At 42.6% G+C, this 12,252-nt stretch overlaps 1 protein-coding gene across 1 annotated transcript in view; it reads right to left on the reverse strand.

Annotated features, from left to right (window-relative positions):
- Positions 1-4,272: 4,272 nt before the first annotated feature.
- The window catches only part of TDP2 (tyrosyl-DNA phosphodiesterase 2), a 39,052-nt gene continuing 31,072 nt past the window's right edge, over positions 4,273-12,252 (reverse strand). Inside the window, exon 7 of the mRNA XM_082259319.1 lies at positions 4,273-4,593. Coding sequence (XP_082115445.1) covers positions 4,312-4,593 — 282 coding nt within the window. The 3' untranslated portion in view covers positions 4,273-4,311. The remainder of the gene's footprint in view (positions 4,594-12,252) is intronic.

The raw sequence follows: 12,252 nt of genomic DNA on the forward strand, positions 1-12,252 counted from the left end.
GCTATTCAGGTGACTGTCAGCAAGTGGGTTTATCTCTTAGTAGAAACTAAAATTGTGTGACTCCAAAAATAGGATTTCTGTATTTAGGGGTACAGATCCCAGACAATCTTTTTTGCCTATATGGTCTCAATTACCCATCCCTTCCCCAGTCAATACTTATTGGGCTGAAAGAATAGTCTACTAAGAAACTCTTGGTTCAGCCATATGGCACTTTTTACAATGGACATAATATATATTGGAGAGCGCAAAATCTGGTGCAACTCTGCACAGAAACCAATCTACTTTCAGGTTTTATTGCCTAAGCTGAATTGAACAAGCTGAAGTTAGAAGCTGATTGGCTACCATGCCCAGTTGCACCACATTCTGTGTACATCAGTTTTATCTCCCGCCACGGTTTTCCAAACTTCACAGATTCATGTGCCACAGTTTGGACCAATACCCCAGCATTTGTATGCTCGCAGGTCTTGATCAAGTGGAAACAATCAGGTAGTGTAGGTCTCCCACACCTTGCTCACCATTATAAAATTTGCAATCCTGATGCATATTCTACATAGGATTTTTCACACCAAGGCCAAACTATGGGTTGTCATTGCAGGTGCCCTTTTCCCAATTTTTACTTCCCTGCCTTGGGTGCAAACCCAGCCTGACCACCATTAGTACTCCTCCTCTACTATGGGTGTGGAAAGATGCAATCAAAAGCAGAGCTCTCTCTCATTCTATATTGACACTCCAAAGACATGCTGGTAGGTTAATTGGATTCTGTATAAAAAAAAAAATTGGCCTATGTATGTATGTATGAATGTGAGTTAGGGAACTTAGATTGTAAGCTCCTTGAGGGCAGGGACTGATGTGAATGTGCAATGTAGATGTAAAGCGCTGCGTAAATTGACAGCGCTATATGTACCTGAAATAAAAAATAAAAAAATTAAAATATTGGTCCCATGACCCTTGAGGAAATCAGCCTTCCTTCCTGGGTCTTCACAAAACATTGTGTTTATAATTATGCTCTCTGGCAGAGCAGAGGGGTGGCACCTGTGCCCCTCAATGGGCTTCACAAAATTGATTTTACGGTGAGTACAAACAATCAAATTTCTTTGTTATCCATTTAGGGAAATGGGAAGTTATTTCCTTTAGGGACATCCAACAGCAGTTGAACTAAGCAGTGGGCAACATATCAATAACAGGCCCAAGAAGAAAAATAAAAAACTGGGAACTTCCTGCAGCTCAAAGCACTTGAAGGACCTTACTACCTAATTGGCATTAGATGAGGCCTCATCACCCATCTGGTAGAACCTAGAAAATGTGTGGCACAGAGAACAAGGTGACAGCATTATAAAACTGGCAAACCATTGCTTGATGGCAGAAAGCCCTCAGTTCTAGTAGTATGCACTTTGACAGCAAATGATGGAACCTGATCCTTCGGACCATTGCCGAAATGATGAAATGCATAAGCCACTTTGAAATGGTTAAACAAGAAGCTGGTTGCACCCTTTACAGGGGACTATCCTGGATGACTTACAGCTTGAACCACCTCCAGACATTTGAGGAAATTTCCTTGTGGTGGAAGATAGGGGCAATAGAAGAGGGATGTTTTGGTTAATAAACAGAAAGAAAGCAGCACCAGCTTAGTGAAGCATAAGGTTTAATACAAAAAACAAGTAGTGGCTTACTCTTAGGTAAGTAAAAGGCCGGTATGGTAGGTGAATGGGATCATCCATCTTCTTCTCTTGGATACCGTTGTGGAAAAGAGGGGTGCCGGCTGTTGTCAGCCAGCCTGATGGTGCTGTGGTGGTGGAGGACTCTGTGGGGCTCCACTTCCTACTTCCGGTTCAGCCCGACATCACTTCCGGTGAGGCGGAGGAAAAGATGGGTGTTGCTAGCTTTCGGAGCATCTGTGATCCTTAAACAAGCACCCCTTTTTTATGGATAGTGTAGGACCCACCGATAATGGGGTACTTTGACGCAGTGGTGGGCTTGAGCACGATATGGCCATATGGTGGAACTAAATCCCCATTTTTATTTATGGATTGTCTCCATATTTGATAGTCATTTCTTTTGCATGGTTGCGCTATTCTTTTTTAATATATCTGTGATCCTTCATTAGGCAGTGGGGGTGGCATACCAGCGACAGGGAATATATAACCTGTTGACAAGTAGCTTATTGGAGCTTAAGTCCAGAGGGGGTGGGGCCCAAAAGAGGCAGGCCGAGGTGCTAGTGTGGCTTCAAACAAACTTTGCATTGAGTTTAACAGGGAAAGTCCCTGGAGGCATGACAGGAGCCATGATAAGTCCATAAAAAAAGCATATACATGAATACAACGGTGGGGAAACACAGAATATCATATTACAAGAGAGGAAAAAAAGAAAAAACACTTGAACTTAAGGGTAATGTGCCAAGGTGCACCTGGGACAGTGCATACCCTAGCAATGGGGTTACGAGTGTGACAGGAAAAGCCGAGGCGATGTATGGCAATACGTGGGTGATGCTACCAGGGTATATCAAAATATATCTGAGCATTTACATGTGAGGATGTATGGTAACAAGTAGGTACAAGACATGATTTTTCGGGGGGGGGGTTCACCCGATTTTGTTTTGGTTAATGTCAAAAGGCAGAAACTAGTCCTGGGCCTCAACCCCACCATGTCCCTTGCAGAATAAGGCCAAACATTTCAGACACTCACCTTCCAAAAGGTAATAGCTGCAAGGAATGCCACCTTGTGGGTGAGATTAGAGAGGAATGTCTAATGAGTGCAAAAGCATAGAAATAACCAGACACAGGTCCCACAGGCACAGGGGAACACGGGGAGCTACATAAGACTCTGTACAAAAGGTCTTAAAACCGAACATTATCTTTATTTCCAACTTACATTGGTCCAGCTTAGCTTAGATTCAGAGGGATGTTGGAAAACTACTGTAGTAGCCCGCCGTACTACATACAGTGCTCAGCATAAATGAGTACACCCCAACAGATTTGTCAGAAAACTTGACTTTTTTCCAGAATTAACATTTTCTATGGGACACTACTACAAAATACTCCCACAAATGTGGGCCATCAATTGCAACCAGGATTTGTTAATTTGCACACAAAGAATTATTTTTCCTAACAAATTCATTTAAGACCATGTTGCAAAAATGAATACACCCCAATGAAAGTCTTAGGAGCAAAGTAAAATTTTAGACAAAATCCTAACAATTCAACTACAGGGGAGTCTGCTTATTCATTAAACAGGTGTCCAGCAGACAATGGATTATAAAAGGGCATTACAAAAAAAAAGCCCTTCCCCATTTCATGCTGTAAGCAATGGCACCACATGAAAGAGAAGTGTCACAAGGCCTGAGGAAGAAAATCATTTTACACATGAAAGGTGAAGGCTACAAGATGAGCAAAGCTTTACTTATCAGTCAGAATACTAGAGCAAAAGTGATACAAAAATATAACAAAGATGGAATTGCAACCATCTCAGAGATATCCAGGCCGTCCACGGAAGTTAACACCTCGACTGGAGATGATCATCAGCTTCTGATGAGAAGGGTTGAAGAAAAATGGCCATGCAAGTCCACTGCAGTAGCTAAAGTAAAAAGCCTAACTGTGGTGATTGTTTCCTATGACAATAAGGTGTAGACTCCAGAGGAACGTCATGCATGGGTGTCATCCATGAAGGAAGCCTCTCCTAAAGCCCATGCACAAAAAAGCCCATCTAGAATTTGCAAGGGCCCATGCTGAAAAAGAAGACTACTGGGTCTCATCACTACAGAGTATAGAGTCCAAGATAAACATTTATTGGAGCTGATGGCTTCAAAACGGTATGGTGTGTCGCAAAGGTACAAAAAAAAAAAAAAAAAAAAAAAAAAATGCATGTGCCTACAGTGAAACATGGTGGTGGCAGGGTCCTTCTGTGAGGCTGCATGAGTGTTGCTGGTATCAGGGAGCTGCATTTCATTGATAGTATCATGAATTCATAGATTTGCTGCCCTAAAATAAAAGATGCTTTCTACTTCCATGCATCTCAGTTCGGCCCCTTAAAGCCTGAAGGACAGAAACTGGCCCTTTGTTAAAAAGTTTGGAGACCCCTGGATTAGAGTATGACTTGTATGAACACTTGTCTGCCTACTAGATAATGCTCCTTGCTACATAAAGCTTTGTATTCTTCATGATACATCTGGTCACCTATATGTTGTAGAAACTGAGTGGTGTTGGTAGCTTATATTCATGAACCTGCTTTTCTGGCCGTTACTTGAAAAATAAAAATTTTCAAATGCTTTCATGTTTTAAAAAAAGTTTAATATTTGCAAAATTAGAAGATTTCAGCTCATAAAATCACATCAAAATCACACAATATACCCCAGTGGTCACTAGGAAATCTACCACAATCCAGTTTTTCAGTGCCAATCAATTCCAAAGAGTGAGGAATTACTTGGACGCCATCTAGAGCACAACGGTACAGTATTCGATCAAAGCGCAGCCTACAGGTGTATGGAGCTTTCAAGTTGTTGTTCATTTTTGTGTCCCACGTATAACGGCAATTTTCAGGCTTCCCCAGAAATTCCCAGATGTCCAAGATGGGACTGGGCAGGCCACCTATCTTTTGAACCTGTCAATGATCAAAAATACAAAATGGTTATAGAAATTGGAAAATTTGGAATTTAAGCAATATCTACAAATACTGTATTTTACAATAAATGATGGCTAACAAAAGTACAAGACTCCTACTGCTATGCTATATACATATGTGTATATGAATTTAAAGGGGTTTTCCCCTATAAACAGAAACCGACTCCCACACAGAATTTCCCTTCCCATATGTAAACAGTGGAATCCACTGTAAGGGTCCTTTCACACGGGCTTTCTGCCCAGGGGACTCGGTTTTGCTCAGCGGGGATTGATCCACCGATCCCTGCTGAGCAGGCAGACAGGTCCGTCTTTGCTTACTTTGCAGAGACTAAGCTCTCAGAGCCCTGCTCTCCTCTATGGGAGATCGGATGAAAATGGACAGGCGGTCTGTTTTCATCTGAACAGATCCTCCAGACGGATGGAAGATAGGGCTTCCATCCGTCTGGGTTTCATGGATCAGATATAAGTGGGTGTCAGACATTTCACCGCTGTCATCCGCTGTTCCATAGAGGTGCATGGAGCATCCAATCAGGTCCGCCTGAAAAAACTGACAGGCGGACCTGATCGGAAAGCCTGTGTGAAAGGGGCCTTATGCAGATATGGTGGTCCAGACCATAAACTGAAATAGAAGGGAAATGGCAAAGTGCCAATATGTGTGAACATGTTATCTGCAATACCAAATGTTGCCACTGAGAGATGTTCCCTTACTACAGAGTAGGAAGCCATCTGAAGGGATGCTCTCAATCCAAATATAGGAGCCACTATGGCTTTTTTGATGGTGCAATTTCCAGGACTTCTATCCATAGGCTATGGCACCATATCCACTTTAAAATATACCTGTTTCTGACCCTACTTTGGCAGCAGTCATAGTGGAGGCAACAGCTAAAAACGCACAATAATCTGTCCATAAGCACAGATTCACCCACCTAACACCACACTAGAAAAAGGAGGTGTGTATCAACTGTGAGAACGCCCAGAGTTTTGCACCTTCAAAAGCAACTCCCATATTTCTATCCTGACAGATTCCTTTAAGTTAGGCCTCAATTGTAAGCTTGTTTAGGTAAAGCTTTAAGGAGCATATATAGGTCAAGATTTTTGCACATAATTATGCTAAATAGTGAAATAAACCCGACTTTTTACTGGCATACCACCATAACTCCTAGGAGTGAATTTCACAGCACTTACTGGCTGAACATTGTTGCTAGGATTACAGATATTTTTTTGCATCTAATTTTTCTGTGCCGATTTCTCAGCACAGAAATGTATACGTGTTTCTATTACTTTGTATAGTATGGTATTGGTTTATTAATTTGCTTTACATGTGCTGCGGTATCCTGCCGACTAGCTTCAGCTAAGAAGGCTTTTTTTGCAATTACTGACACTGTTGGCATTGGCCATGCCCCACCACCCCCCTTCTTTATTGATCAATTATATAGCCATATCTATTCACCCTTTTGGTTATAAAAAATCCTAATGAGTATTTTCTACATTGGGATCTGGTTGTTAATTACAGTCTTTTTTTTGCTTTGCACTTGCATTCCTGTGTCGGTGGCTTTTAGTCCTTTTTGTGTTTTTCCTCCCAACCAGGACGGAGATGGCTGATAGCTGGCGTCATTTCCGGAGCGCCGTACTTGACGCTTCCGTCCTGGTAGCTATGAGACGACGACTTCCGGGTCGAAGCGTCGCACTGACTAGTGGGAGGTACCCATGACGCGGCTTCCTGCCGCGCATGGGTATATACAGAGGACGCCAAGGGTCATCACCGGCGCCATTACCCCCCGCTCTCCTTTGCAGTAGGAGGTGGTACGGGGAATCTGTGTATGCAGACTATAGCTTATTAGTCTGCATTTTCTTTTGGTTGGCAACACTCTTAGTATTGTGATTTACAAGCAGCCTGCTTTCATCTTGGACTCAATGCACCATCGTAAAAAAGGGGTTTCTTTCTCTTGTAAGTAAATCTACATCTTCTTGAAAATACTATTCCGGTTTTGATGTGGGGTTCCAACTGCTTTACAGGCACTATGGCTGGAAGCTTGGGCAAATATTTATTTGTTTTCTTCTTTAGTGCCAGGTGATGGGAATTGTATGAGCACTGAAGTCACACTTGCTGCTATTTTTTCACCGGATCACCAGTGGACTGTTTTTTATCATCTTATCTAATTTTATCACCAATATGAACTCTCATCATAATGCGTATTTATTGATTGTTTGGTTTTAATATATTTATTACCAACTGAATTTATCTACATGGACTGCGCTACACTTTTTTCTATTATATTCTTCTTTCCCGCTTCATTTATGTAAGATTTGTGGCTATATATATATATATATATATATATATATATATATATATATATATATATTTTTTTTTTTTTACCATCATTATACACGTATGTTATTTCTTTTTTTTTTTTAAGGCACCACATCTTAGGGGGTCCCTATAGATCTCCACCCCTTGACCCTACTGGACGGGCAGACATCTCTACCATGTTGGGGAGTGGGACTAGCCTTTTGGCTTCTCCCCTTCTCCTTGTCTCACCACCAGCCATTTTTTAGGATTTTTTGAACCTTTGAAGACTTGTATAACATGCTTTAGAACAGAAGGACTTGGTGGGTATTGGCTCACGTGTCAGTGATTGAAGTGCTTATGTTCTTGGCTGTTGCTTATGAGGCAGGTGATGCAACACACTGATATTTTCTATTTTTTTTGTTGTGTTTGTTATGTTTTTTCAGGAATAAGGGATCACTAGTCTGCCTTTATCCCTGATGAAGATTGGAACCTAAAAGTTCATTCACTCTTTTGAACCGCGTTGGATTCAACAATCTCCCTTCCCTAGGGGTGCTTCCCCAGGGCGGGAGTGGTGTATCCCCCATTCCTCACGTTTCTTTTTAATGCTTCATTGTATGGTATTTTCAGGTCTCGTTTACCCATGACCGACTTTGGTCTTTTCCTTTTTTGGCCATGGGATCAAAATAGGATGTATGAAATTGTTTCCCTTTTGACTTTTATGTCATTTTTTATCAGAAGTGTATTTAATAAATTTTCATCATAATTTTTATGTATTGTTATGTAGCTGTTTTTTCTATTGCCTCTAAAATCCCTCCCCAAGAGGAGAACAACACATTTTGTGTTATACTTTACTTCGATATATGGGATGATGGCAATTATATGTCACATATCATCTGGAACCAATTTATTAGGATTACAGATATTCTTTTCAGTTAGCCTTGAAGCTGAATGCCAGATATGAAAAATGTCTTACATGCAACTAGTATAAACACCTTAAGTTGAGTTTATTTTAGCCTTTTTGTAATCCTTGGTACAGCAGCACTGGCGGTACTTTCTGAGGTGTATTTAGTTTGGCCTTACAAAAGGGGTTAGTGTAGTCCCCCCCGATTCTTTTGTGAAGACTGAAGAGAAGAAATTTTTTAATACTTTTGCCTTCTCTCTGTCCTCTGGACAGCTTCCCTTCATCTTTTAATGGGGCCAATGTGTTCTGGCCTCGCCTTCTTACTATTTATATACTTAAAGTATTTCTTGGGGTTTCTCTTACTCTCTTCGGTTATACGTCTCTCGTGTTCTATTTTAGCCGCCTTGATTTAGCCTTTACATTTCTTATTGAACTCTTTGTAATGTTGGAATGCTGCCAATGACCCCTCAGCCTTGTATTTTTTGAAGGCCTTTTCTTTAAGGCATTTATGCATTTTTATGTTGGAGTTTAGCCACCCAGGGTTTAGTTTTGCTCATTAAAATTTATTTTCCTTTGGAATGCACTGGCCAATCCCTTTGTTTAGTATGCTCTTGAAGCACTCCCATTTTTCCTCAGTGTTCTTTGTTCCCAGGGTTCTATCCCATTTGATATTTTCTAGCCAAGAGTGCAGTTTTGGGAAATTGGCTCTTTTGAAATTCAGTGTCCTTTTATTACCCTTGTGTTTCCCATTACTTTGAATAATACTGAAACGAATTGACCTATGGTCACTGTTTCCCATGTTGCCCCGTATTTCTATATCTGTGATCAGGTCTGTATTGTTGGTAATAAGTAGGTCTAGTACCACATTGTCGGTACGTTTACCATCTGACCCATGAAATTATCCTGCAAAACATTTAGGAACTGCCGAGCCTTGGATTATGCAGACTGGACTGCGACTCTCCATGTTCCAGGGGGCCTGTGTGACCTCCCTGTCACAGGAGGGCAGCATTTACTAGAACCGATCAGCTGTATTTTCCTCCTGCAGCTGCTGAAAGCCAGCTTCTCTCCTCTCTCGCCGGGAAGCAGCGGCTGCAGGAGGAACAAACACTGATAGTTTCTAGTAAAAATTGCACCCCCGCCACCCATCCTGTCCAGGTTCTATGCATTTCTGCTGCCTGCGCCCCCCCATCGTACTGCCGGCTTCCTTCCTCTCCTCTTGCCAACTGCTGCAGGGGATGTGTCAGGATGGAGAGCAGGGGGGGGGGGGGGGGGAAGGGTCTGGTAAACCTGTAATTTACTGGCCCTTTCCTTTTCTGAGTAAACACAGTGAGTGATCGGTACCGATCGCTCACAGTGTTCATTCATAACTGAAGCATAGTAAACGGTTTAGAATGTAAAAAGTAATAAACCTAACATTGTAACAGAATAAAAAACTACTGACACCATCCACTGCCCTACTGACTCCGTCCCCTGCCCTAAATGCCTTCTATATTACCATCCTTTGGCTTATGTACAACATTACAACTTCTCTGGGTAGGGGGTGTGTGGATAGAGAAACTGCATACTACAACTATACAAAAACGAAAAAGGTTTTGCCTCTAGATATACTCTAAAACAGTGTTTCTCAACTTCGGTCCTCAGGGCACACTAAAGGCCCGTACACCCGTACCGATTGTCGGCCGAAAATGTTCGGCCGCCGAACAATCGGCCGGTTTTCGGCTTGTTAGTATGATGCTTCCGACAGCGCACTTTCGGCCGAAAAGAATCTGTCGTGCAAGCATTAAAATTTTTGTTGGCCAACACCAGAACGGCCGATTGTTCGCCAGCCAGTACAGAATTCGGCCGACATACAACAGATTTGCAAGACTGGGCATGCTCAGAAAAGAAAAACACATGGAAAGTTAACCATCACATGACATCACTTCTGCAGTCAGCTGTTGGCCGACAAAATTCATGTGTAGTCTTTTGCAGTTTTCAACAGACAAGACAGCCCTCGGACAAAAGACGGCCGATCGTTCGGCCGACGATCGGTACGCGTGTATGGGGCTTAACAGGCCAGGTTTGCAAGAAAACTGAAATGCATCACAGGTGATATGATTTGCAGTACTCTAGCCTGCATCTTCCCAAGGTAATACTTCAAATCTGGCCTGTTAGTGTGCCCTGAAAACCAGAGTTGAGAAACACTGCTCTAAAGCACGGACTATTTTTTTTTATTTTACTTTCTAAGAAAAGGTGTTTGTATCGTCAGTGCCCTCTTTTTTTAGAGCAAGCAAGGCTTTTGGGATACCGTTTTGCTAATTTTTGTAATGCAATCCTTAGACAAAAAAAATCAAGTAAAAAAAAAAAAAAAAAAAAAAGAAAAAAGCGCCACCATTTTCCTCTTACCAGTGTTCACAAAAGGGCTAATGAAGGGGATTTGTACAAAGTATTTTAAAGTTTTTTTGCAAATCAAAGTTTGAATATTTTATCTTTACTAAGGTTACTTAACCGACAGCATTTGCAGATCAAAGGCAGAAGACTGGACATACCTCCCACATCCTGTGCACTTGCTCAGTGTGCTCAACAAGTTAAGCAAACAGTTTTAAAATATAAAAAAAATGGATTTTTGTAAAATCTTACCGTAAAATCCTTTTCTCTTAGCTCATTGACAGACGTAGTCCTCGGTGATACAGCACCTTCGGGTTATGTTGCCTCCACAGGAGCAGGACTAGACAGGAAATAAAAATGCTCTGGCCACACCCCAGGGGCAGTCCCCGAGGGTATATCCTCTCTCTCCGCCACAGCAAATCAGTTATGTCACAAAAGCAGTGCTTAGAGAATTTAACCCAACCCAACTCAAAAACAGAGGGGCGGGGACTACGTCTGTCAATGAGCTAAGAGAAAAGGATTTTACGGTAAGATTTTACAAAAATCCATTTTTCTCTATCGCTCATTGACAGACGTAGTCCTCGGTGATACAGCACCTTCGGGAAGTCCCAGAGCAGTATCACAAATGAGGGGTGGGAAAATGGAAATCAAATCCCAATCTAGAAGGCCCAACCGGTGCCAACTAGAAGTTTACAATGCTCATCCTTAATGATGAGACTCAACAAAAAGAAATTTTTCAAACAGAAAAAAACCCTCGAGGTAGACCACCGGTCTCCTCAAATTGCGGCCTGCAAAACCTTGCGGCCAAATGAGGCATCCGCCGATGCCATCACATCAATTTTATAGAATTTTGTAAAGGTATGTACCGACGACCAGGTGGCCGCCTTGCATACCTGGACCACTGACGCCTGATGGCGAAAGGCCCAGGAAGTACTGAGCACTCGAGTGGAGTGCGCCCTAACAGGGAACGGAGGACTCTGACCCTTAATAGAATAAGCCTGTACCACCGTCTGTCTAATCCATTTGGCAATGGTCGCGGCAGATGCAGGCAACCCCTTTCTGGGGCCATCCGTGATCACAAAAAGTGAATCAGTCTTACGGAATGATTCCGTAGCTTTCAGGTATACCCTGATTGCCCGAACCACATCCAAGGAATGCAACGCATGTTCCCGATGATGATTGGGCTGAGGACACAAGGAAGGTAGTACAATATCTTCATTCAGATGAAAATCTGAAACCACCTTAGGAAGAAAAGGATGGCTTAGGATGATGTACTACCTTATCCCTATGAATCACTAGGTATGGGGACTGGCATGATAATGCAGCCAGTTCTGACACCCTGCGAGCAGAAGTGATAGCCACCAAGAAGGCCACCTTCTGGGATAAAGTAAGCAAGGGAATCTCCCTGATGTTTTCAAAGGGAGGTTTCTGTAGAAGCGACAAAACCAAATTAAGATCCCAGGGCGGTAAGGGCGCGCGGACTGGTGGAGCCAGGTGCCGCACCCCCTGGATGAAATTCCGCACCAAGGACTTGGTAGCTAAAGGTTTCTGAAAGAAGATTGCTAATGCTGAAACTTGACCCTTGATGGTGCTCAAGGCTAGTTTCTGCTCAACCCCTTTTTGCAAAAAAGCCAATATTCGAGTCACCGAATAGGTACGTGGAGGAAATCCTAAAGATTCGCACCACGCAATATAAGTCTTCCATGTGTGATAATAGACCTTGCTGGAAGTCGCTTTCCTTGCTTTAATAAAAGGGTAGGAATGACTGAAGCTGACAACCCTCTGTCCTTCAGTACTTGGGTCTCGATGGCCAGGCCATTAAAACCAGCGACTGTAAAGCACGATGGTAAATTGGTCCTTGAGACCACAGACATTCCCTGAGACGAAGTTCCCACGGAACGTCTGCGACTAGCATGTCCAAGTCGGCCAGGCCGGCTTGACGAGGCCAGCCTAGAATTTCTAGGACCACTGGCGCTGACTGGATCTGAACCAGGCATTCCTAGCGCTATCTGGCCCCGACCATCCGAGAAAGTCTGGTCGTTTTCTGTTCCCACACATTTATCAGATACCTGATTCCTATC

The sequence above is a fragment of the Pelophylax lessonae genome (genome assembly GCF_965119305.1).
Source record: "Pelophylax lessonae genome assembly, chromosome: 5".
In the NCBI taxonomy this organism is placed as follows: Eukaryota; Metazoa; Chordata; class Amphibia; order Anura; family Ranidae; genus Pelophylax; species Pelophylax lessonae.